A 25,965-nucleotide genomic window follows, 5' to 3' on the forward strand; every position below is an offset into this window, starting at 1 on the left:
AGAGCCAAGCCCAGTGCTGGCAGAGACCTGCGGCCAGGCTCCCATGGGGTCCTGGGGCCACGCTGTGAAGAGCTTGGGGTCTGCTAGGGAGGGATTTTCGGGGGGGGGGGGTTTGAGATGAGCAGGTAGCTACAGCTCTGTGTACCCTGCACAAATCCAGCCCTGGGCTGTAATTGCTTAAAGCTCTTGTCCTTTGCCAGGACATCCAGGTGCCAGCCCAAAGTGGCAGGGAACTGGGCTACCAAGCTGAAAGTGCTTTGGGAGGCTGAGGGGTCTTGGCCAGAGGTTTTGGACACTAGCTGTGTGGGTGCCAGGCCCCTCTGCGTTCTGCTCAGGGTGTGATGGTGCCTCTGGTGGTTGTGCCTGCTCAGGCTTGGGTGAATTTGTTGCTTTTTGGGACTCGGTGCATTCCCAGCGTTAGGAAAAGCAGATTCTGCTCAGATCCCAGAGCCCAGCTTGCATTGCTGCTTCTGCCCAGCCCTGCTCCCCCCGCTGATGGCTGCCAAGCTTCAACAGGGCGTTTGTGTCCCCTGGACACCCCAGTCCCTGCAGGGTCCCCTTTGGTAACTTGCCACAAGCCCTTCCACACCAGGCACAGCCAAACTATGCTGAGCCTGTCCCCAGAGCTGCCCCACAGCTGAAATCCCCCAGCTTGGGGGTGCTCTTCTGGGGCTTGTACCCACTCTGTGCCAGGCTTAGGCATCAGGATCCTGCACTGGGGGGGATGCTGCAGGGGGAGAACTCCCCTGCAAGGCTTGGGGGACATTTTTCCATCCTGGCCCCTTTCAGCATGGGGCAGAGCCCCGGGAGAGCTGAACCTGCTGTGGGGCTGCTGCCCAGTCCTGGCAGTGCAGGTAGAGGGGAGCTCACGGCCACCCTGGGGGTGTTGGGGTGATGCAGGATGGGGACATGGCTGCAGGGCTGGCGGGACAAGCGCGTCCCCATCCCCAGGGTGCGGCTGGCACCGGGACCGCGCCCCGAGCGCCCTCCTCTCCCCACCTCGACGGCAACCGGGGGGCTCCAGCTCTCCGAACCACTGTCCCGTCCCACCTCACCGCTGCCCTCGTCGCTCCCTCACGCTCCTCCAGGGCCTCCCGGAGACCGCGGGGCAAAGTCCGCCCCAGCGCGGGCGATAAGGGCCGGGCCGGGGCGGGGGCGCGGGGGCCCGGGCGGCGGCCGGAGGAGAGGCCTCCCGGTGCTGATTTGCATAAGGTATATTGCCTAATGGTGGCGGTCATGGCTTGGTAGAGGGAGGCCCGCGGCCCGCAGCAGCCCGGCGGCCCGGGGCGGAGCGGCAGGAGGCCCGGGGCGGGCGGGAGGCGCGGGGCGAGCGGCGGGGCGAGCCGCCGGCCCCGGGAGGATGGTGTCCCAGCTGAGCGCCCTGCAACGGGAGCTCCTGGGTGCCCTGCTCAGCTCCGGAGTCACCAAAGAAGGGCTGATCCGAGCTTTGGAGGACATGGTGCCCACCGCTGGGTTCGGGGTGAAGCTGGAGAACCTGCCGCTGTCCCCCGGAGGGCAGCCCGACGGCAAAGCCGCCTTCCCGCCGCTGGCCAACGGGCACGGCAAGGGCAAACTCTCCGGCGACGAGGGCTCGGAGGACGGTGACGACTTCGACACGCCGCAAATCCTCCGTGAGCTGCAGGCGCTCAATACCGAAGAGGCCGTGGAGCAGCGAGCCGAGGTGGACAGGATGATCAGGTACCGGCGGGGACCGGGACAGGAGCGGGATGGGTACGGGGCGCACCCCGCAGCGCGCCGGGGTCTGTCTGCAGCCTCTCGAACCGACGGCCGGCGTCCGCCTGCCCTGGGGTCGTTCCTTGTGTGTCCTACCCGGTGTGCGCTGCCCGCTTTCGGGTCCCGGTGCTCCCTGTCTGCCCTGTGGTCAATCCCTATGTGCTCTGCCTACCGTTTGCTTCCCGGTGACCGGTGCCAGTGCTCCCTGCCTGCCCCATGGTTAGTCCTGGTGCTCCCTGCCTGGTGTGCGCTGCCCCGTGCCGGGTCCCGGTGCTCCCTGCCCGCCCCGTGGTCAATCCTGGTGGCGGATCTCGGGGCTCCCCCCTACCCAGTGGTTAGTCCCGGTGCTCCCTGCCTGGTGTGCGGGTCCCGGCCCGGTGGGGCTGTACCTTGGTCCCAGTGAGCCGGTGGAGCTGTAACCCCGCTGCTGAGGGGACCGGGGCAGGGAGAAGGACCGGGACAGGGCAGGTCGGAGCTCGCCAGCCGCGTCCTCTAGCCCCGTCGAGCGCTACCAGCTCGGCCGTCACGGCGAAACCGGGGGTACCTCGGGGGTAGCGGGGCCGGGGAGGCTCTGACCGGCCACCGGCTCCATCCGTCCGCGCCGGATGATAAAACATAAACTGCAACACGTGGAGGCCGGGGTGTTATTAATTTATTTCTATAAATCATCAACAGAAAGATACACAAAAGGCCGCGGCTAGGGCGAGCGGGGCGGGGGTTATTCATTGCCCAGGTTGTAAACGAGCCGGGGAGGGGGGAAGGAGGAAACCCCCAAAGGCGGCGGCTTGGGCTCTTGCCCCTCCCGGGGGTGCAGCTCCGTGCCGAGCCGTACTGACCTGTGCCGATCCCGGCAATGCCGCGCCGCTGGAGCGGGGCAACCGGCGGAGCTCAGCGGACACCGGCGGGGCACAGGCGGAATCGGCTGCCCGCCGTGCCTCGGGGCAGGGACTGCCGCTGCCTCTCCCGCAGCCGGGGGCACCACGGCGATCGTGGCTGGCGTAAGCAGGTGGAGAGCACCACGGGAGTCTCAGTGTGTGGATCCCCCCTACCTTACCCTGCACTTTTCATACCTCTCTCGATGCCCCAGCAGCACCTGAGCCTGGCACCGATCCTGGCCGCCGGGCTCAGTCCCTCCGTGTGTGCCTGTACCCTCTGCCAGCTCATGGAGCCCGGGGAGGCCCCAGATCTTGTCCCCTAACAGCCAAGTGCCTCGGCAGTGGGGTGCCAGGGCTTGGCCGGGGGCATTGCCGTGATCGGTGTGGTGTGCCGCGGTCTGGCTGTAGGACGCCAGCATGGTGCAGTGTGCCAGGGCTCGGCTGGGGACAGGGACATTGTCATGGTTGGTGCAGTGTGCCCAGTGCCCAGCTTGCCTCAGTACTGGCAGGGCAGATGATGCCTTTTGGGGTCTAGGCAGGACAGTGGCACCCATTCCTGCCAAGGGGCTCAGCTGGGGCACACTGGATGCTGAAAAGGTTCCATGTGAGGGAGAAATTGTTGCAGGCCTTTTCTGCTGGGTGCCCCCTTCCTGCCTAGCACCCTGCCCTGTGCTTCTGGGTGCTCCTTCCTGTGCCCAGTCCCTTGCTTCATCCGTCCCTGGGGGTGCAGAGAAAGCTCAGCCCTGGGCTCGCTGCTCTCCCACAGGTGTTTCTGTGCAAAGTTTGCCTTTGGTGCAAACAAGAGCAGGCACATGTCCCTGAGGAGCCTTTGCAAAGAGCTGGTGTTTGCTCTGAGAGAGGCCTTTGTACTTGGAGAAGGAGCCGAGCAGGGCAGTTGGGAGCCATTTATTGCAGCCACACACGGGGGCTAAACCCCTTCTGCTCCCACTCCTCCAGGGCCAGCATCCTGATCCCAGGACTGCCTCAAGCTTGGGTTCTTCCTGTGTCCCTGTGTCCACCTCCTTTTGCAGCCGTGGTTCAGGCTTGGTCATCCACCCATGCTGTGGGTAAGAATTACCCACCGTGGTGCCCTGGCCCCAAGCAGTTTGCCCTGGGCATGACCTCTTGACAAGCAGCACCTTCTCTTGGGCCCATTCGTGGCACCTAAAGGGCTTCAGCTGGTTCGGGTGGGCCCGGGGCGAGTGTCACATCGGCGCTGGCACGGCAGCTTCTCACCGAGCCTGGCTCCAGGGCGAGACGCCCTGCGGTTCCCTTCCTCCCTACCCTCTCCCTCCCTCTGGGACTTGCTTAGACCCTGCTCGGGCAAACTGTGTGCCCCAGGAGCACCCAGACCCCGTGGGTCCGCTAGAGACCGTGGGAAAGCCACCCCTGGGTGGAGGTGCTCTGAAGCCCGTGGCAGAGGCGTGGGGAGCGGCGGCACCGCCGGCTCCCTGCGTGCAGGGCAGATGCAGCTCGGGGAGATGAGTTCTGCGGGGAGCTGGGTCCATAATCCCTCTGTGGAAATTCTTGGCATATTTCCCCGAGGATGTGGAGTGCATTTACCTGTTTTCAGGGCTGGCAAAAGGGGTGAACAGGTCTGGGAATCAGTCCCCGTGGAGAAGGAGAGGCTTTGGCCCCAGTTTGTACCTGAGGCTGGAGTGGGAAATAGCACTTTGAGTGGCTGGGCTTCACCTGGCTTAATTTTGTGCGAGGAAAAAAACCTTCTCCTTCGTTTTGGAGGAGAGGAACTGCAGAGCCAGGGCTGTGAAGTGGTTTCCCATTGTTACCAAGCCCTCCTGGGTTGGGTTGGGATTCTTTTTGTATAGGAGAAGTCCAAGTGAAGATTGAACAATTCATGGTTGGGTTTGGGGTTTGGTTTTTTTCCCCCCTTCATTTTGGTGACAGAAAAAAAATGATCTTGTGTTGAATCCAAAGGTTTTCCCTCTCTGCTTTTTTAGGTTAACCAAAAAGAAAAAAAAAAAAAAAAAACAGAAAAAAAACCAGGGTGGAAGGAAAAAAAAAAGGCCAAACAAACACTCAAAGGTTTCATTTTGGGTCAAGTCCAAACATTTTGTTTAACATGAAACAAAATGTTTGGGTTTGGTTTCAGGTTGTTTAACCCTTTTGACTACGGTCAAGTTGATTTGTAAAGAAAATTACAAATCAAGGGATAATTGTTTTGAAAGTGGAAGTGTGACCCAGGCTGGAAACAGCAAGGTGAAACCTGGCTGCAAAGAATAGGGTGGAGGGGAGCTCAGGGACTTCCTCTCCCCCCCCCGAGTTCTCACTTATTTTTTCCAGCCTAAACGCTGCCAGCCTTGAGCTCAGTTCAGAGATCTGCAGCCCCCAGTCGCCTGTTTGATGCTTTCCAAGTGCCCTCTGTGCTCCGGCTCGGGACTGAACTCTGGGCAAACGCTGCCTTGGGCTTGGTTGTGAACCACACTGCTGTTAGAAATGTTAATGAGCTCTGATCCATTAACTTATTATTAATCAGTAATTAGCAGGATCAGTTAGCGACATGAAGTGCTGGTGGCAAAGGGCCGTGCGAGCCCCTGGGCTCGGGCACGGCGGCTGGCAGGCTTTGCCCTGCTTCGCCGGGAAGGAGCCTGCGGAGCAGAGCTGATGGAAGAACATTTTCTGACCATCCTCGGTGGCTCCTACCTTCCCCTGGGGCAGGACGAGGACCTGAGAGCCCTGACAGCCCCTCTGCCGCGGCTGTCCCCGCCAGCTCCTGGTGCCACCCCGCAGAGAAGTGCCCTTGTCTGCTGTTGGCACCCACGTTTGGGTGGGCTGATGGCCTGGTGCACGGTGCCAAGCAGTCTGGGGACTGGAGGGAGCTTTCTGGTTGCACCATGCCCAACCCGGTCTGGGCTCCGGGCTGCTGGGTGGACTGGAATCTGTGCCTGTGCACACAGACAGCTGCACACTGTGCCAGCATCACCCTAGAGCGTACGGTGAGGACGCAGCAGTGGGCACAGGGACAACCAGAACAGCTCCGTGCCCTCCGTGCCGGGGTGGCAAAGCCCTCGCCGCATCCACAGCCTGCCCCTGCTCGGTGCTTTTGCTTTGGAGCCAGCCTGCTTTGTTTGCCTGCTGCCTTCAGGACACAAAGTAAGAAACCTGTTTGGAGTTTTTGTTTCTCCTGAGACAAGTCGAAGGATCCAAAATAAGTAATGCAGTGGGAAGGCAGAGGCCGGGACCGGGGGGTGGCACTAGCTGGGTGCACGGCTGTGACCGGGGGCAGGCTCCACACCGATGTGTTCGGCACTGAAACCTTTCCTTTTAGCCAGCATGAAGCCAGGATCTGGGATACAGGGACGGAGCAGTGGCCTGTGCCTCTGTGGGGTGGTGTGCTTGCCTTAGAGCTGAAGAGCACCGGCAGCATTTGCATGTTTGGCTGTCTATTTATTTCCCCACTTTTCTTCATTCCCTAATCTTTGTTCCCTGGACTGCTGTCAGCTCACCCAAGGACACCAAAGCAGTGTGGATTTGGGGAAGGGTCATTCTACACCTGGATCCTGAAGGAGCCAAATCCCAAATATAGACAAATCCTAAAATAAATATCAAGATTCTTGAATATAAAAATTCTTGAATATAAAAATTCTTGCCTATAAACCCCCTTGAATATAAAAATATTCCAGAATGAGTTGCAGTGGGGCAGGGCTGTGGGGGTTGGTTTTGGTTTTTCCACTGGGGGCCTGGTTTGGGCCGGGTTTGACCTTCACTTCCCAGTCCTTTGTGTCCCTCCTGCCCATGCCCTTCGCTGCGGGGGCAGCCTGGCCACAGGGGCTCTCTGGAATGAACATTGGGATTTTGTAGATGTTTATCCCTGTGGGGATGGGAGGGAGAAGATGAAGTGGTGAGTGTGGCAGGTGAGGTTTGGTGGCCACGTGGGGGGCTCTGCTAGCCAGGGGCACAGTGCGGGTACCGCACCCAGGAGCGGGCACAGGGCAACCATCCTGGGCAGCTCCAGAGGAGAGCTTTGTCTGCATCCATCTGAGCTCCCTGTAGCCATATGGATGTGGTGGTGTGTCCTGTGGTGTGTGTGCTGGGACTGGGGAGGGGAGAAGAAGAGAAAATGAGAGGAGAGGGAAAATAATAAAATAAAATAAAATAAGGGAAAAGCTAGAGGAAAATAAACCCCAAGAAAATAAATAAAAAGGGGAAAATGAGGAAGGGGGAAAAAAAAGGAGAGAAAAAATAATAAAGTAAATCAATTTGTCCTTGAGGGACCAGGAGCTGCTTTACCACCATTAAGGGACCTCAGTGTGCCCTGTCAGGACACCAAGATTCTCTTTCTTTCTTTCTCCCTCCCTGGGCAAAGAGCCTGATGGGCATCCCCGGGGTGGCTGCGGCACCCTGTGAGCCCCTGAGCCTCCAGCCCCTGCTTCCTGGGGCGGTCCTGGGGCCCGGGACGGCAGCCGGGGAAGGATCAAGGGATCCGGTGTCCTTCCCAGGCAGGGTTTGGAATAACAGTAGTGGCTTTCCAGCACGGGAAGGGCTTTCCAGCACCGGGGGTGCTTTCCCCCACTGGCAGAGATTAACCCTTTGTTTCCCTCCCCTGCAGCGAGGACCCGTGGCGGGCGGCAAAGATGATCAAGGGGTACATGCAGCAGCACAACATCCCGCAGCGGGAGGTGGTGGATGTCACCGGCCTCAACCAGTCACACCTCTCGCAGCACCTCAACAAAGGCACCCCCATGAAGACGCAGAAGAGAGCTGCCCTCTACACGTGGTACGTCCGCAAGCAGCGGGAGATCCTCCGGCGTAAGTACCTGCGCCAGCGCTGCCCTTCGGGGCTGGCAGGGGGGAGAGTGGGGTCCCCGTGTCTCCTGTGGGCACACCCGGAGCTGGGCAAGGAGTAGCTCCGCTGCCCTCTCCCTTGGCACTGCCCAGCAGCCCCCAAACAATCCTACAAGTGCAATGATTTTAAGGTGCAGGGGAATTGGTCCCAGTGACGCCGTGCGAGCTGTCCCCTGCCCCGCCGGAGCGGAGCTCCTGGGTGCCTGTTTGCGCTCGTTAGAGCTGGGGAAGCACTTAATGATTGCACACCACAAGATCCCTTCGATGCCTCCCCCACCGCTGCTCCCTTTTCTCTGGGACTGCTCTTCTTTCTTTCTTCTCTTTTTCTTTGTCTGGAGGGAGGTGTCCCTGCCCCTGGCAGGGGGTTGGACCTTGATGATCCTTAAGGTCCCTTCCAGCCCAACCCATTCTGTGGTTCTGCAACTTGCAGAAAGAGGAAAGAGAAAGAAGAGAAAACTCCTGTCGAGAGCCCCTGTCTGTAGCAGGGTCTTGGGCAGCCTCTGATATCTTTTGGGGAGGTTTAGGCTGGACATTAGGAAAAATTTTTTTGCTGGACCAGGCTGCCCAGGGAGGTGGTCACCACCCCTGGGGGTGTTTGGAAGCCACATGGATGTGGTGCTTGGGGATATGGCTCAGTGGTGGACTTGGCAGGGTAGGGCTGATGGTTGGTCTGGATGATCCTGAAGGGCTTTTCCAACCCAAATGATTCTGTGATTCTAAATGCAGATGATTTGGACCAAGTACAGAGAGTATTGCTTCTGTGCCCCACTCCCAGCGACCCCAGCCCTGCCTGTGTCCCACCTCACCTAAAGCAGCCTCGGTTCTGGCTGAGCTGCAGGCTGGGGCACGGACACCCCTGCCTTAAAAGGACTCTGCCCCCCTCCTCCTAGGGGATGCAATATGCAGTGGGCAGGAAGCACAGGACAGGGTTTAGCACCAAATACCATTGCTTTGAAAACACACCTTGAGATGTTAGAGCAAACAGAGCCTGCTCCAGCCTTGCCCTGTGTCCCCCCCTCCTCACAGGGGGAAAAGCCATTAGAAGAAGAGGGAGAATTCCCCTGCAAGGCTGGGAATAATAAACCCCTCTCATTAATCTCCCTTTACTGCCGCGCTGACAGGCGCCGGGTCCGAGGCTGGCTGCTGGGGAAGGTCACCTCTGGTGCCTGCCCGCCCCGGGCACAGGGCTCACATCCATGGCACTGGGACAGGAGCAGGAGGGGAGCTCTGGGGGAGGCACCTCCTGGGCAGGCTCTGCAAAGCCCTTCCCACAGCAAGAGCAGCTGGCAGAGCCCCTGCCATGAGTGTGCATGTCTTGCACATGGCTCCCTGCTGAACACTGGCTCAGGGGGTGCTGATAACTCCCCCAGCAGCATCCAAGGCTGGTCCCTTCCCTGGGCTGGGTGGCAGGGAGTACCTGGTTTAGAGATTCACGAGTTCATAGAATCCTTTTGCTTGGGAAAGGACCTCCAAGACCATCAACCAACCATCAGCCTAAAAGCAAGACAAATCCAGACAGAAGCTTAGCTAAGCCACCCCAGCAGGGTAGAGTTTGCCTGCTGGTGACAAGGGAGAAACCTAAAAGGAACAGCCAGGGCCGCTGGAAAGTCTCTTTTGTGCCAGGGCCAGGGGCTGGGGGTGCTGCGGGGTGGTGGCTGCGGGGACGGTGGCTGCGAGCGGCGGCTACAGGCCAGCTCACCTCTGCTCCTTTCTCTTTCAGAGTTCAACCAGACAGTCCAGGGGTGTGGAAATATGACAGACAAAGGCAGTCAGGATCAGCTGCTGTTTCTCTTTCCAGAGTTCAATCAGCAGACCCAAGGGGCTGCCCAGCTCGACGAGGCCTGCTCCGAAACGCCCAGCAAGAAGATGCGGCGCAATCGCTTCAAGTGGGGGCCAGCCTCCCAGCAGATCCTCTACCAAGCCTACGACCGCCAGAAGAACCCCAGCAAGGAGGAGCGCGAGGCGCTGGTGGAGGAGTGCAACAGGTAAGGGCTGCCCTGCCCTGCCCACCTGCAGCCTGGCCTCCACAAACGGCTCCCGGCTCCAGCCGCTGGCTCCTGGCACGGCCTGGAGGAGCTGCCTGGACTCTGTGCCTCAGCTTCCCCACCGGGGTGAGGTCTGGGGCTGAGCGAGCTCGGTGCTGGGGTAGGGATGCTGTGGGGATGCCATGGGGATGTTGTGGGGATGCCATGGGCGTGTTGCAGGGATGCTGCAGCGATGCCACAGGGATGCTGCAGCATGAGAGCGATGCCAGAGAGGTTGGGGGTGGCTTTTACAGTGTGGGTGCAGTTGGAAAGGAGGGGCAGGCTTTTAGGAAGGGCTGGAACACCCCCAAAGCTGCCTGCCCCCCCAGCAGCAGCCGTGCTCCAACGTGTCCCCTTGCACACGCAGGGCCGAGTGCCTGCAGCGAGGGGTGTCCCCCTCCAAGGCCCACGGGCTGGGCTCCAACCTGGTGACCGAGGTCCGCGTCTACAACTGGTTTGCCAACCGGCGCAAGGAGGAGGCCTTCCGCCAGAAGCTGGCCATGGACGCCTACAGCTCGGGGCAGCCCCCACACACCATGAACCTGCTGCTCTCCCACGGCTCCCCCCACCACAACCAGCCCAGCGCCTCACCGCCCAGCAAGATGCCAGGTAAGCCCCTGCTGGGGGGGCTCTGCCCGTGGAGCAAGGGGTGCTGAGCCCTCGGGGCTGCGTGTGGGCAGGCTTGGAGGGGAAGAAGATGGTCACCCTGGTCCTTGCCTTCGGAGGGTTGTGGTGGTGCAGAGAGGAGCAAGTGCTGTCACTGTGATGTTATGGTTGGGCAAACCACATGGCAGGGGCTGGATTTGTGTCTTGGTGAGGGTAAATCAGCCTTCCCTTGGCTGGCTTCATTCAGAGGAGTCCCAGTGTGGGCTGGGGAAGGCTGTGCCTAGCAGGGTGGGGAGGTAGGCTGCCCTGCCCCTCATGTATCCATGCTGGGGCCTTGGGATGCAGCACACTGGTTTTAGGGAGAGCATGTGCAGGTGATGCTGTGAAACTCCTTGGGAGCTGTGGCAGTGTCCTGGCTTTGCTGCAGGGCTGGAGCTGGACGGGGCTGGGGCTTTGCTAGGTGCTGCACTGGAACAGGAGGAGGTGGAGGAAGAAAGCTGCTTGGGGGTGTGCAGGATTCACTCCAGCCTCCACCTCTCCACACCATGCTCTGGCCTCACTGTGTTTAGTGAGGAGCAGACCTGCCAAAGACTCCTGGGGGATTTCAGCAGGAGATAACACCGTGGGGAGGAGGCTGCACACTGGGGGAGGCTAATCAGGACAGGGGGGTGGCTCGGTGTGGGGCAGGAGGCATTGTCAGAGAACAATCCCCATTGTCCCCTGGCCTGCCCTCTGCAGCCAGCACACCAGCCCCCAGCATGCAGGAGTGGGTGCTGGGTGGGAGGGGGGTCAGCATGAGGGCTGCCCCCCAAGTGCCCCACGCTGCCCCTCAGCCACAGCAGTGGCACAGCCTGAGCAGGGAGGCTAAAGCCAGCCACCTCTTGGAAATGACCCTGCCTGGCTCGTTGCACCCAGCTCGTTACAAAGGCAAATTGAAATAACCACACGCGGCAGAGAGGCCCCGCGGGAAGGGCAAAGAGCCTGGGGAGAGGAGTCTGGGAGGTGGGGACAGTGTCAGTGGGGCTGGGCACCAGTCCTGGGGTGGCAGCGAGGGCAGCCCCAAAGCGGTACCTGAGGGATGTACTGGCCCCGTGTGGGCGCAGAGCATCCAGGCCAGCTCCCAGCCCTGGCAGGGAGAGGCAGCATCCGACCCAGCTCCTGGGTACCGCTCTCCCCTCAGGGCCGGCCGGCGGTGACCAGAATGTGACCCTGCCCCAGGAATGCCCCACACAATGGTGGGGACAGGGAGGACGTTTGCCCTCCTGTCACCGGCTGATTGCTTACAAGGTGCCCTACAAGCACATTGTCAGCAGAATCAGCTGTTTCCAGTGTCGCCGGCGGGGCTCACAATGCCCCACCAGCATGGAGCCCGCGTTGTCATGGCGTTGTGTCCCCCCCGTGCATGCTTAATTGACAATTAAAGTGGGGCTTTGAACGGCCCCCGCTGCCTTTGATGTGCCCCCGCGCATGCAGCACCCCCCAGAGCCTTTGTCTCCTTCTATTAGGGGATGGCAATTACTGTACCCAGGGGCATTTATCTCGGGGCTGGAGGGGGCTGGGGGCGGTTAAGCCCCCAGCCTTTATTTTCCCCTCGGAGCAGTGGCCAGCAGGAGCTGGCCGTGGCTTTAGGGCGGATGACAGCCCATTTGGAGGGGCTTTTGAGCAGGGCAGGAGTGATGGCCACAGTGCTGCTGGAGTAGGACCCCTCCAGAGGGGTCAGGAGGGCTCGGCTGTGGGAATCTCTTGGTGGGTGGCGCTCGTATCCATCGACCTTGCTGAGGAGGAGGGTGCAGGCATGGCAAGGGCCGCTGTGGGCTTTTAGGGATGGTTTGGGGGTGCTGGGCAGAGGTGGAGCTCAGGCTTCATCGCTTCAGGGTCACTTGGACCAAGTTGGGTCTGGCAGGCTTGCAGCTGCTTAAACCTCCTCCAAGAGATGCTGGACTCAGCCATCTCAGAGGTCTTTCCCAACTGAAACGACTCTGTGATTGATTCTGTGTTGGGGGACCTGGTGCCTCAGCAGGGCACGGGGCAGTGCTGGAGGGCATGGCCCCAGGGCCTGGCTGACCCCATCCCGGGCTGGCCATGCTGGGATTTGAACTGCCCTTGCACGGCGTGCGGCGGCGTCTGGAGCGCTCAATGCTTTAACAGCTTAATGACAGCGCAGGGACACCGCCCGTGTCCCACCGCGGCACGGCCCCGGCCCCCCGGCACGGCCCCCGGCAGGAAGCGATGGGGCTGGCGGCGTGGGGCTGCTGCAGGATCCCTCCCGTGCCCACAGACAAAGAGGGATCAGGAGCTGTTGGCTCCTCAGGACCTCAATGGGCTCTTGCAAAAGGCTGTAATGAGGCTGGGCAGGGATAAGAGCTGTAAAAGTCAAACATCCTCCTGGCCTCTTCTTGCAGCCCCATCTGCCAGGCCTCGAGCTGCAGGGTTTAACTGTTTGGAGGTAAATACTTCAAGCCTGTCTACCTCAGAGGCTTCCCTCAGCTCTGGACTTTTCCCTTCCCATGGGGCATTATCAGCGATCTTGGTTCCCTGTTTGATTTGAAGGTCACTCAGGGCTTTATCTCGGTGCCATGCAGTAGACTCTGGCTTATGCCATTTTTATCTTCAAGAGCCCCGAGGACAATCAGAGCATTGATGGGATTAGGTGACACCCGCCCCGCCCGCCAGCCGCCCCCAGCCTCTCGCCCTGCATACAAAGGGCCGGCCGGCGCCCGCCGACCCCGCAGAGCCCCGGGGTGGGGGTGCCACGGCATCACCTCCAGCCCATCCCAGGGCTCCTGTTCCCAAAGGTGTTTGAGGTGTCCATCCGTTTGTCCCACTAGTTCCTACACTGCAGGACTCAGAGTGGGTTGGGTGGGAAGGGACCCTAAAGATCAGCCAGTCCCAACCCCCTGCCATGGGCAGGGACATCTCCCACCAGCCCAGGTTGCTCAGGGCCTCATCCAGCCTGGCCCCAAACACCTCCAGGGAGGAGGCATCCACAGCCTCCCTGGGCAACCTGTGCCAGTGTCTCCCCACCCTCCCTATCCAAAATTCTTCCTCATCTCCAGCCCAAATCTATCTTTCAGGTTCCTTCCAATCCAAGCCATGCCATGGCTCTGGCTCAGTCGGAGCAGCCCCGGAGCAGTCTCCTGCACTCACACCCCACAGGACAATCTTTTATCTGCATTTTTAGATATCTTCAGAGCTGGAGATAACAAACATAAAAATATCCCAGTCCCACCCCTGAGATTCTCCCTAGACCCAAAGGGCAATTTAAGTGATTTAGCTTTTAAAGAGGAATCCTCGGTCCAGAGGTTCCCCAGCTCCGAAGTGGTTCTGGCACATTGCTGCTGGGGTTTGTCCTGGTCCTGCTTGTGGACCCCGTGCCAGCAGCTGTAATATTTTACTGTTGTGGGGCACTGTGGGGCTCGGTGGGTACAGTGTGCTGTTAGGAGCTTTTCCTGCTTTTATGGGGGGTAATTAGAACTTTATGGCAGCAGCAGAATGGGAGGGTCCAGCCCCCATAAACAGGTTTATAATGGATATAAACTGTGCACCTCTGTAACTTAGCAAGATTAACACTTTAGGGACAATTTGAGTGGCAGCCCCAAAGCCAGAGCAGCCCTGGGTGCTTTCTGGGCCTGCCTCAGGGTGATGAGGTCCCAGCACCCAGCCAGCTGCTTCTGTGATGTCAGTAGGTGCAGCGTGACCCCAAAAGTGACACTTGGCCTTCCTCACGCCGCTGCTGAGCTCCTGGTCCATGCTGGTGGCTGCATCCTTGTGGGCTGGGGCAGGGCCACGGCTGAATGCTTGCTGCTGCTTGCTTGCTTGGTGCCCAGGAGCGTGGTGTGGTTGGCTCTGTTTTGGGCTGGGCACCTCTGGTGACTTGCAGGATGTTTGTGAAGCTCCAGGCGAAAGCACAGCCTGGTGCTGGGGCAAGTGGTGGCTGCTGCTGGAGGAGGGGATCAGGGTGTGCTGTGAGATGCTCCTGCTGCATGGGGAGAACATTTAAAAGTACAGAGAGTGCTTCCAAAGTACAGTTTAACACCTTGACCTGACTCCCAGCAGGGGAGGATGAAGCTGCTTCCTGGCTTTCGCTCACCAGAGACAGGACTGAAACTGAAGGATTTCGAGGCAGAAACTGGGAGGGTTTTTTTCTGCTCTCCTTTCACTGCTCTCCCAGCAGCAAAACCCAGTGTGGCCAGAAAATGGCACAAGCCTGCAGTGAAAGCAACAAAGTCATCAATTGCTGCCCTCAGCCCCTCCAGTGCCCTCTCCCCAACAGCCCTGGCTCAGGAGAACAGCTCTGGCAGGTCACTGGGGGTGCACTGGACCAGGCTGTTCCCTGGGGGCTGTCACACCCCCGTCCCCATGGGCTGAAGCACAGGGTTAAGGCTGCAGGAGCTGGACCCTGCAGCTTGTCTGGGAGCATGGGAAAGCAGTAAACCCTTTCAAGGCAGTGCAGCTTGGGGCCACACAATAGCTGGGTCCCATAAACAGATTTTTATGTTATGGCTCCAGCTCCAGTAAAAAACAACAAAAAAGGCTGAACAAGGGCAGCTCCATGGCCAGGCCCACTCCTGGGGATCCCCATCCAGGCTTCTCTCTTGGGCAGCTGCAGGGAGAGGCTGAGGAACAAAACCCTTTGCACAGGGGTTGCTTCCACCCCAGGAGAGCAGCAGCAGAACAATCACAGTGGGCTTCAATGGTTGTCTGAGCCCTGCTCATAAACCTGGGCTGTGGAGCCCCTGCTTGCTCCAGCAGGACACCTCCGTGTCCTGGTGCCAGCCATCAGAGCCATCCTCTGCATCCACCTGGGCTGGTGGGATCCCATGGGGGGTCCCATGGCAGGTGTGAGGGGCTGTGGTGCCAGGGGATGGGCTGGCTCCTGGGGCTTGGCACCATGGCAGAGCATGCCAAGGAGGGTTTGCTGGAAGCTGGTGCCCAGGGAAGCCTGGGCACGGGTTACCTGCCCCAGGGCAGCACACTGTGTCCCAGTGCCATGCAAAGTGGTGTCCTGCTGCTGGGACAGAGCCCAAAGACAGGAAAATGGGGACTGGCAAAGTGGCTTAGGATGGGTAAGGTGCACCTGGGAGCGGCCTGGGATAAAGCCTGAAGGCAGCTGCTGCTCAGGGTGATGCTTTAGGCCAGGCTGGGAATGTGGAGCTCAGGGGAAGGGCACCCAGCAGCATCGGGGACCTCTGTCACAGCACTGACCACAGCCCCAGCAGCCATGCCCTGTGCTGCTTTCCAGCACTAATTACCTCATCTGCCCAAAGCCCACCCAGCCCCCAGGGCACCTCAGTAACAATGACACCCATCCTGTGCTAGGAATGGGAAAAACTGAAGCTGGCAGAGTTGGTGGCTTCCTAAAGATCTGCCAGACAGCTATGGCTGAAGGCTTTTAGCCACCCAGACAATGGCTTGTGGGCAGACCCAGGTGCCTGTGAGCTCTGGGGATGCAGCCCCTTCTCCATGTGGGACTGGGGTCCTTGGTGGGGCTGGATGGTGGTACCAGAGCCTGACCTCATGCTCCTGGGCATTGTTAATCTTCATCAAGACTTGGAGTCTTCAGCGGCTTTATCTAGAGCCCCCAAATCCTGGTCACCAGGCTATCAGAGCACCTCAGCACGGGTGGTTGTTCCTCAAACAATGCAAGTCTTGGCCTCGGGATCACAGGGAAATGCTTAAAGCTCAGCTTTTCCCCATTCCATGTGTTTTTCAAGACAACTTCATGACTGAGGCCCTTGGCTCACGAGTTGCAGTCATCCTCAGTCGGGTCAGCGTGCTTCTGGGGATGGAAGCCTGGCTTTTGGGACCTTACTGAAAGCTTCACTGGAGCCAAGGGGTGGAAGATTGAACAGAAACTCCGCTTCTCCTGGCAAGAGGAGCCGCCCTTGCCTCCTCCTCTATCTCCGAGATCAGGCTCAGCAGAAGGGCTTCCTTTTATCTGCGCTCCATTGTCCCAGCAGCGCTGCAGGATCCCTGGCGGCCGCGGCGCAGCAGCCCCTGTGGCCCGGTTGGGTAATGTTTACCCTGCCCGTGGCAGGGACTCGGCTCGGGCCGGCAAATATCCACCTGCCAGAGGACATTCTTTGATTATCAGGGATAAAAGGGGATTGCTGGGAAATGATCAGGAACCAGACATGGTGGGGAGATTCCTATCTGCGGGACGTGTTTAACCAGCCGAGGAGGGAAAGTCGGAGGCGACCGAGAGGTGACTGCCGCGGTTCGGGTGGAGGCTGCAGCTCCCCCCTGCGCTTTGGAAGATGCTTCTGGAGCTCGTGGAAAGGTCCTGGGCTCCAGCTGCCATTGTTGCCCTTTTTCTTGATTCAGAGGTCTTTAGAGTAGCCCTTAGAGCATCCTGCTGAGCCAGCCTCCATCAGCTCTTCCCCGTGGGTACCTGGGGAGCCCAAAATGAGGAGCAGCTGAGGGCACTGGGGCTATTTAGTCTGGAGAGAAGGAGGCTGAGGGGGAGATCTCGTTGCCTTCTACAACTTCCTGAAAGGAGGCTGGAGCCAGGTGGGTGTTGGTCCCTTTTTCCTGGGAACAAGGGGCAGGATGAAAGGAAATGTCCCCCAGTTACAGCGGGGGAAGTTTACATTGGACATGAGAAGAAACTTCTTCCTCAAAAGGGTTCTCAAGGACTGGAACAGGCTCCACAGGGAGGTGGTTGAATCCCCACCCCTGAAGGTATTTAGAAGATGCAGAGACGTGGAGCTGAGGGCCATGGTTTGGCACCAGCCTGGGCAGAGTTAGAGTTGTTGGACTCATTGTTCTCAAAGGGCTTTTCCAGCTGAAACAACTCAGTGGTTAAATGATTCTAAGGTGCCAGGAGGGAGGGTGGGTTTTGTAGCTGGGGGTGTCTGTGATGTTCTGGGACAGCTGAGAAGCCACCAACAACCTCCACAGGCTGAACCTCCTCTTCATTCTGGGGAGCTGTCCTCAGTGCCCTTGTGCAGTGGCTGGGCTCACGGCTGGGTGATGCTCTTGGTGCTCGCAGTTGGCAGGGTGGGCTCCACCACCATGGTTTTCTCTGCCAGAAGGGATGTGGGCTGTCTGTCTGTCCATCCATCCATCCATCCACTCACCCAGTGCTTCGGTCCCAGGGCAGTTCAGTGAACCCAGCATGGTGCTGGTCTCCTGCTGGGTGCTTTTTGGCTGTATTCATCCAGGCAGCTCCCTGAAAGCCACTTTTGTTTCCCATGGGTTTTCCTCAGTTAATTATTTGTGATCTGTAGGTGCCTTCCCAGGACACATGGCTGATCATATGGTTAGCAGTGTGGGGGCTTTAGCCAAATTAAATATGTTTAGCTAGAGGAGCTGTGCCTGAGCCAGACCTCCCTCCTGGCAGGGGTGGGCTGCAGGGCTGTGTGTGTCTGGCCCTTCCATCCTCCTGTTGACCAAACACTTGTGGGGAGTGAGTCGAGAGGGAAATCAGACAGAGGGAAAAGTGAGAGCTGCTCAGAGCTTGAACCTCACAGGGGGTGGATGAGCTGGAGGGGGCAGAGTTGTTCCCTGCAGCTCAGGGCTCCCAGGCTGCTGCCCAAGAGCTGTGGGGACATCACATGATGGGTGCAGGTTAAAGCACAGGAGGTGCAGATGGGTGCAGGTCCCTTTTCAGCCTGTGGCCTCCGAGACCACGGGTGCTCAGCATCCCTCAGCACCAACCTCTGGCTGTAATTGCAGAAGCTGGGGCTGGGCAGAAGCTGCGAATCAGCACTGGAGGAAGGGGCACAGGGTTCAGCGCTGCTCCTCCTGCTCATCACCCAAGGTGTCGTTTGGAAGCTTGCATTGTCTGCTTGCATCCTCATGCTGCACATGCTGAGGAAGCCAAGGAGAGCTGGGGGCTTTCTGCTTTTGCAGGGGGTTGGCACAGCTGGGGCACCTTCACCAGGGTACCCACGGGTGAGTGACTGTCCCGGGAGCTGTTCCTGGAATGCGTGGGCACGGCACATGGTTTAGCGGCCGTGGTGGTGTGGGGCTGCAGGTTGGACTGGATGCTCTTAGAGACCTTTCCCAACGCGAACGACCCTGTGAGCCTATGCCCACCCCGGTGGTGTTTTGCAGGGGTCCGGTACAGCCAGGCGGCGAGCGGCGAGGCGGCGTCCTCCGGGGCCATCAGCCACCACGGCAGCGCTGCCATGGTCACCACCAGCCAGGCCGTCCTGCAGCAGGTCTCCCCGAGCGGCTTGGACCCCGGCCACGGCCTGCTGTCTGCGGAGGGGAAGATGGTGAGTACACCTGGCCCGCCCGCTGATAAGATAAGGGCAGAGCAAACACCTTCCCCCGGGCTTCACACGCCGCCCGCGCTCAACAATGGCACATTGTGGGCAGGGCAGGGCCGCGGGCACTGCCCCAGCCCCGCCTCAAAGGCAGCCCCCGGCCGCGGCGGGCACCGGCGTGCCCTGTGAGTGCAGCCCCTGCCGGCTGCCAGCCCCTGCCCGCTGCCTATTGATCGCCTGCCTTCAGGATTGACTGCTGGGTGGATCTCTGTTTGCTTTCTCCTGCCGGTGCCCTGGCATCGATAAAATCCTCATCCATCAATCATCAATTTTCCCTAAGCCCCCCCAAGTCTGGAGGCTGCTGTGGGAGTGCTCTCCGTGCAAGCGGCGACCTCCTGGTCCCAGGGCATCGCCCAGGGCATCTCGGTGGTCACAGATGAACACAGGAGGAGGCTACGAGAAAGCTGGGGAGGGACTTCTCTGAAGGGCTTGTAGTGCTAGGACGAGGGGCAGTGGCTTTGAGCTGGAAGAGAGGAGACTGGGACTGCAGATGAGGAAGGATGGGGCAGGAAAGCACAGCCCCTGCTCCGGAGCAGGCTGGCAGAGGCTGTGTGTGGCCCTGGCCCTTCCGGGAGGAGGGCTCTCGATCGCTGAAAGCGAAAGTCAAACACGGCCCTGGGCGGCGCGGCCAGGCTCTGCTCTGCTTTTCACTTCCATTTTCAGAGGGCTGTCCCTCCTGCGCCCTTCTGTTGGTCTCCTGGTGAAGCTGGGTGGCTGTGGGGAGCTCCTCGCACCGTCCCTCAGCTACGGCACCCTTTCATCTTCCCTTTTCTTCTGGCTCTCCACGAGGGTCTCCCGTGGGATCAGCTGCTGACCCTGCAAAGCCAAACGTCCCCCACCAAGCAGGGGGAATAGCACAGAGCAAACCCAGCCCTGCTAGCACGCTGCCTCCGCACCCAGCTCTGCCCAGGGGTGTGTTGAGCCCTGTAACCCTGAGCCTTGAAGCCATAAAATGAGTCAGGAATAAAGGCAGCAGCAGCCAGCAGCGAGTGCCAGGGGTGAGGGTCCAGCAGGACAAGATGCTGCAGATCTCGGTGGCAGAGCACTCTCTTGCCAGAGCTCGAGGCTGGACAAGGGGAGATTGAGACTGGAGATGAGGGAGAAATTCTTGACAGTGAGGATGGGGAGACACTGGGACAGGCTGGTCAGGGAGGCTGTGGATGTCCCCTCCCTGGAGGTGTTCAAGGCCAGGCTGGATGAGGCCTTGAGCGACCTGGGCTGGTGGGAGGTGTCCCTGCCCATGGTAGGGGGTTGGAGCTGGATGGTCTTGAAGGTCCCTTCCAACCCATTCCATCATTCTGTGTCTGAGGGGTGAGTTTGCTGGAGCACAGGGAGGGATCCTCAGCTGGGGCAAAGGAATCTCACAGTGGCCAGGCAGCAGTGGAGGAGGCAGCATGGGAATGCAGTGGATTGAACTGGGAAAAGCAATGCACTGGAGTGCAGTGAGGGCTGGAGTGTGCCAGCAGCAGCCCTGCTGGATTCTCCCTGCTGCACAGCTCCTCAGCAGCATGCAGCTCTGCCAGCTTATCTCTGATCTTGCAGCAGGGCCAGCTAGAGCTTGCAAGGGATTTCATACAACCACGTTGTAGGCTGTGGTTTCTAGTAAGCAAACAGGGCCCTCAGTGCCCCACAGGAACCCAGGAGCTGCCAAGGAAGTGGCTGCGTTTGAAGGCAGTTCAGGGAGGAGCATTGCAGAGGCTGAAGGAAGCTTTGGAGTGTCACTCCTTCAAGCTCCAGTGCTGCCCTCAGCTGTGGTAGTACCAGAGGGTCTCCCCTGAGGGTCCTGTGGCTGCAGGCTCTTTCCCACTCACGCAGTCTCCAGAGGATATTATTTTCTGGGAGCAGAGCTTTGGGTCTAAGTAAATGCATACAAGTACCTAAGGGGTGGAGGTCACGAGGAGGGGCTGAGCTCTTCTCAGAGGTGGCCAGTCACAGGATGAGGGGCAGCAGGGACAAACTGGGACACAGGAGGCTCCATTGGACCTTAAGGAGAAGCCTCTCTGGTGTGAGGGTGCCGGAGCCCTGGGGCAGGCTGCCCAGAGAGGCTGTGGAGTCTCCTCTGGAGAGACTCCAAACCCTCCTGGCCATTGTGACCCTGGGCTTTAGCAGGGGGGTTGGACTGGGTGGGCTCCAGAGGTCCCTTCCAACCCCAGGATGCTGGGCTGCGGGGTTCTGCGAGTCTGAGCCCGGGCTGCAGGCACGCAGCACGCTCTGGCTGTGAGCTGTTTGCCTTGTGCAGCAGAGTGTGGCGTAACCTGGCCTTGGAGAGCCTCTGAGGGTGGAAAATACCGGATCAGGAAATGTGAGTCACTCCCGGGCTTTGGAATTTATTGATGGATTTGTTTCAGTTGCAGTGGGGCTATCTCCAGCTCACATGTGCAAAACAAACAAGGTGCTCGAGCTGGTGTCCAGAAATGTCACACGGAGTGGCACCGGTGGCTCTGACAGGGGTGGCAGCTGCTGGCTGCAGGAGGCTAATGAGAGGGATCAGGAGAATGGGCAGCAATTAAAGAAATCAGGCACTTAGCCTCCTCTTGTCCTGGGAACCAGCCCCAGGCCTCTCTGCACGCTCCAAGTGCCTTTGTGTGTCCGATCCCTGAAGGCTGACCCGGAGCGCCAGCAGCTGGCACTGGCAGCGTGTGCCTGCCTCTGCCCACCAGCGTGCCACCCATCTGCAGGAGTGGTGACCGAGGGCATCGCTGTGAGGCCTTTTCACCTGCTTTCTGCCTTTTATTTTTTTCCCTTCCTGAGCTGATATTTCCCACTTTCCCCTACAGCCCTGAGGATTAGAAGTTAATGAGTGCCGAGTGTCCTCAGCTGTCCCCGAGGGCAGGAGCTTGGACTTAGGGGACAAAATGGCAAAGTCTTGAGATGTGCCATGCTCTGGTGGAGCTGGAAGCCAGGGCCAGCAAAGTCCTTCCCTGCTGCTGCTTCTTCACTACTTATTAACACGATGCTCAGGGGTGCCAGGCAGGGTCTGTGGCCCCCGGGGCGGGGGAGGAAGGTGTCCCAGTGAGGCTGCTGCCTGCTTGCTTCTTGGGAGGGGGCTTTGCTGACACCCCCCCCCCGCCCCAGTCTCCTCACTGCAGGGGGCAGGGGATGGGGCTGAGCAGCCCCCTTGGCTGTGTCTCTGATGGTCTGTCCTACCTTGCTCCCTGGCAGATCTCGGTTTCGGGGGGTGGCCTGCCCCCGGTCAGCACCCTGACCAACATCCACAGCTTGTCCCACCACAACCCGCAGCAGTCCCAGAACCTCATCATGACGCCGCTGTCGGGAGTCATGGCGATCGCGCAGAGTGAGTCCGCACCCCCGGCTGCCCTCCGCACCCCTCCCGGGAGAGGCAGGGGACCCCCTGCGCACGGCCGGCGCTGACCTCCCCGCGCCGCTGTCTCCCCTCGCAGGTCTGAACACGTCGCAGGCGCAGAGCGTTCCTGTCATCAACAGCGTGGCAGGCAGCCTGGCCGCGCTGCAGCCGGTGCAGTTCTCGCAGCAGCTCCACAGCCCGCACCAGCAGCCGCTGATGCAGCAGTCCCCCAGCCACATGCCGCAGCAGCCCTTCATGGCCACCGTCACCCAGCTGCAGAACTCACACAGTAAGAGGCTGGGAAGCGCCCAGGAAATGGGTTTGGGTGGAAAAGGAGCTCGGGCTCTGCCTGCTCTCCCCTGCCCTTGGCTGTCCCCTCTGTCCCGCGGGTACCAGCGTGGGGCCGTGTCCGGGGTGCAGGGCGGGTGCTGGTTGCTGTCTGTGGATCGTTCACATCTCCACGGTGCTCATCCCCACGCAGCAGCCCTGTCACCTGCTCTGCCCTGGGGTGAGGGCTGTGGGTGGCTTTTCCTTGACAGCCTCTTCTCTCCCTCCTCCCTGCAGTGTACGCACACAAGCAGGAGCCCCCCCAGTACTCCCACACCTCCCGCTTCCCCTCGGCCATGGTGGTGACGGACACCAGCAGCATCAGCACGCTGACCAACATGTCTTCCAGTAAGCAGGTAATGGCCAGGCTCATGTGGCCAGGGGTGCACAGGGGAGGGTGTGTGGAGGTGGAACAGGGCTCTTTGTCCCCTGAAGATGGGGCTTGAGGGGCTGAAGCTGAGCCTCAGGGTGCTGAGAACCACACCCCAGGGAGGGGGGGATCTGGGTGATGGTCTGGATGTGCCGGATGAGGACTTGGTGGTGCCATGCTCATCCCTGGGGCATCTTCATCAGCATGGGAGCATCCTGATGGGGTTCAAAGAGGAGGTTGGCACCAAACAGGGTCTGGTGCCTTTGTGTCCAGGGTGGACACAGGCCCTGGTTGGAGCTGAGCAGCAGGGCCAGGCTCTGATGCACCCCAACTTCCCCCAGCCCATAAACCTTTATCATCTTCCCAGTGCTGGTGCAGGTGTGAGGCTGGACTTATCCTGGGTCAGATCAGGTGTGTGAGGCCTTCCTCAGACAATGGTCCCTTTCTGAAAGCCACCTCTGGGGACTGTGGGAAATATGTGGCCCTTATTGATCGCTAGATAAATAAGAGAGAGCCTTGAACTTGCATTCAGATAAACTTTCTTACCGAGGTTTGACAGCAGAGAGGAAAAAAATGTCTGCAATGCCCGCAGAGTAAATATGAGGTGGGACTGCTGGGACACCCCCCGGGGGGCAGAGGAAAGGGACTGGGGCTGCAGAGGAGAGAAGTCAGGAGAGGGGCTGCCTGGCGGGGTGAGGGCGGCTGGGAAGGGGTGATGGACATCCCCACCCACGGCTGGGGTCGGGCTCCCATGCTTTGTAGTGCTGGGGGTGACCATTTGTCTGTGCCCGCGCATCGCGGGCCGGGAGGGGTCGGTCAGGCACGGCCGCGCTCCTCGGCAGCGCCACTTCCCCGGCGCGGCGTTATCAGCCCATCTGCTGTGCGCTCACCCGAACCCCCCATTAACCCCACCGTGGGCTGCCTTTGATGCTGGGCTGCCCCGAAGCAGCCCTGGGCACACAGGAAATCTCCCTGGCGGGGAGATAGCGGCCGGCCGGCCCCGCTGCGATCAGCCTACCTTGACGCGGCAGTGCCCGGGGTGCTGGGGCTCTCTCGGTTCGCCCCCATCCATCCTGCATCTGCACTTTCACTGCAGCAGGTGGAGTGCTCCCGGCTCGGGAGGGGGAGATGGGGCTGGGACCCGTGGCTGCTGCAGTGAACGGGTGCAGGCACCCACCCCGTTAGCCCCTGTACGTAGTGAACAGTGACCAGGGCAGGATCTGGCCCCTTTGCCCTCGCACAGGGCAGGAGCAGACATGGGGGCCGTGTTCCCTCCAGATCAGCCTGCCGGCCCCTGGGGCCTCTTTTCCTACCAACCACTCAACATCAAGCTAAAGGTGGAGAATGTCTCTTCGAGCATTGCTCTTCCTCTCAGGGGTTGCCTGGTTCACAGCGGAGGTGAATGAGGAGGCAGCGTGGGGGCCCTGCAAACTCTGCTCCCTCCTCCAATGCCTTTTTGGTGATCTGGCTTTCTGTCCCTGACTGGGGCTAACAGAGGCTTTGCCTCAGCACATCCTCTGGGCATGAGGATACCTGGCAGCTGTGGGCACCTCTGGGGTGGGCAGAAAGGGCAGGAGGGTCTCTTGGGTCCTCAGGGCAGCTGCAGGTTTCGGGGCATAGCTTGCTGGGCAAGGGGTGGCTGCTGCTGGTGGGAGCAAGTAGAGAAACCCAGGGGTGCACATCCCCCATGAAACCCTGAACCTGGGGGGCTCAGCTGCTGCTCCCTGAGCAACTCTCCACTCCCTGCAAGGGGAGAAGCATCTTTGTTCAAAGCAAAGCTTCTTTCTTCAGCAGCAATTCTGCACCCCATAGCCCCCAGGCCAGACCCTGCAAACCCAGTCTGTGGTGGAGCCCAGCTGCTCCCAGTCCTGTTGGTGGGGACAGAGGCTGGAAGGATGTCCCTGGTCCCCTCCCAGCCCAAAGCTGCAGATCTCTTATCAGATGATGTTATTTAGAGCTGGAAGGGGCAAATACCTTCTGGTTCCTTTGGCAACGCTTGAGGCCGAGCCACCATTTTTATTACGTTAGCAAACACCTGATAGCTGCAGCCTGTCCCTGCTGACCTGTCACGGGAGGCTCCTGGCGTCTCCTTATCTCCACCTTACGATGTTTGCTGTGTGCTCAGGCCCACAAGGTCACCCACCCCACCAGTGACTAGGGGGACCCACCCCGAGGGATGGAGAAGGGCTGCTGGGGTGGGATGGATGTGGCAGTGAGGGCCGCTCAGCTCCTTCCCTAGAGGGGAGAGCAATGTTGGGGGACAGTGATGACCATGGCCCCCAGCCCTGCTCCCACCCCAGCTCCTGCTCAGCCTGGCTGCTCTGGCAGTGCTGCTGAGCTGTGCAGCACGACCTCTCCAGCAGCCTGGGCACAGCCAGGCCCTTTTTTATCACTATTATTTTTGGGAGGGGGTGGCAACATCTGGCTGGGAAAGTATTTTCCCACTGCCTCCCCCTCGGGGTTGCTGGGGAGGGCCTGGGGCCAAGCAGGGCTTCTGGACCACCGCGGGACACCAGGGTGATGTGGGAGGCGATGCTTCCAAACGCTTTGCACTGCCCCCCGGAGAGCCCCTCCCGCGGTGCTGCCTTCCCCTCCGGTCTGCCTGCCGCTCACTCTGCTGCTCTCTCCCTCCCTCCGCAGTGTCCCCTGCAAGCCTGGTGATGCTCCACACCTCGCTGCTTTTGCACATAGCAACGGGATCTTATTTTCCACAACATCCCGCCGGTGACCCGCGCCGAGCCCGGGGAGCCGCCAGCGCAGCGCCGCAGCGGGGAGCCGGCAGCCCGAAACGCCGCCGGGGATGAGCCCGGACCCGCGGGGTGTCCCCCCAGGACCCTGCCTCTCCTCCCCTCCACGCAGTATTTCCAAGACGTGTCTTGGGGACTTGTTTGCTGAAGTATTTGCCTTCCGAGAGGCCGCCGGCTCTGCCGAGGGAGCAGGAACAAGCTGTACTGGGAGCTGGCAGAGAAAGGGTGAGATGGACGCTGAAGCTCTGCTCCTCCACCCCAGGGACTGAGAGGGCCTTGGGTCTGTTACTTGCTGTCTGGAAGGAGGAACTGCATTGTGCTGTTGAACTGAGCCAATTGAAGTGTAAATATAGGTACAGTCTGCTCCATCCTCACCCTTCCCCACTCCTCCACATAGAGATTTCTATACAAAGCAGTGAGTTTTGTCCAATGGATGTAAAGTGCTGTAATTAAGTGCAATTCCCTGTCTGTATATATTGCTCCTGAGTCCCTTCTCTCGCTCCCTTTGTTGTATTTTTTTGGTAAAGGTCAGAGCTGAGGATGGGTTTGGTTTTGTATTTCTCCTTTTCCTCTAAATGAGTTAATTCAGAGAGCTGGGGCTAGGCAAGGACGCTGGCCAGGCAGCCCCTGCAGGGGGACAGGCACACTGTGCTCTGCATGGTGACATCCCACTGAAGGAGAGCCATGGGAGGAGCCCCAGCAGGACATGGATGATCTGCATGGAGGTCTTGAGGGACTCCTCTGCTTCTGGGGGCTCTGAGATGGACTCTGGTGGCACTGGGAAGCTCTCAGCAGCCTGGTCAGTACATCCAAGCCCTTAGGGGATGGCAGTTTTTAGGTGAGCCTACAGCATTTGCTGCTACAGAAGGGAATGAGGCTGCCAGAGATTCCACTGGGCTCAT

The 25,965-nt window shown here is 59.8% G+C and overlaps 1 protein-coding gene across 2 annotated transcripts; it reads left to right on the plus strand.

Moving 5' to 3' along the window:
- The first annotated feature begins 1,343 nt into the window (after window positions 1–1,343).
- On the plus strand, window positions 1,344–25,600 carry HNF1B (HNF1 homeobox B). 2 transcript variants are annotated; one of them, XM_054166533.1, is made up of 9 exons: window positions 1,344–1,698; window positions 7,177–7,376; window positions 9,133–9,397; window positions 9,804–10,045; window positions 18,101–18,264; window positions 21,478–21,610; window positions 21,717–21,908; window positions 22,184–22,302; window positions 24,957–25,600. In XM_054166533.1, the coding sequence occupies exons 1-9, from the start codon at window positions 1,361–1,363 to the stop codon at window positions 24,975–24,977; spliced, it is 1,674 nt and encodes a 557-aa protein (XP_054022508.1). In that variant the 5' UTR covers window positions 1,344–1,360; the 3' UTR covers window positions 24,978–25,600. The 2 variants fall into 2 exon arrangements, with proteins under 2 accessions (XP_054022508.1, XP_054022509.1); XM_054166534.1 differs by having other exon boundaries at window positions 9,211–9,397.
- Window positions 25,601–25,965: the final 365 nt, after the last annotated feature.

Source organism: Dryobates pubescens, chromosome 13 (assembly GCF_014839835.1).
Source record: "Dryobates pubescens isolate bDryPub1 chromosome 13, bDryPub1.pri, whole genome shotgun sequence".
Taxonomy (NCBI): Eukaryota; Metazoa; Chordata; class Aves; order Piciformes; family Picidae; genus Dryobates; species Dryobates pubescens.

Coding starts and splice junctions, on each gene's coding strand:
- HNF1B (XM_054166533.1), top strand. CDS start 1,361: ATGGTGTCCCAGCTGAGCGCCCTGCAACGGGAGCTCCTGGGTGCCCTG. Junction 9,398..9,803: donor CTGGTGGAGGAGTGCAACAG/GTAAGGGCTGCC, acceptor TTGCACACGCAG/GGCCGAGTGCCTGCAGCGAG. Junction 10,046..18,100: donor ACCGCCCAGCAAGATGCCAG/GTAAGCCCCTGC, acceptor GGTGTTTTGCAG/GGGTCCGGTACAGCCAGGCG.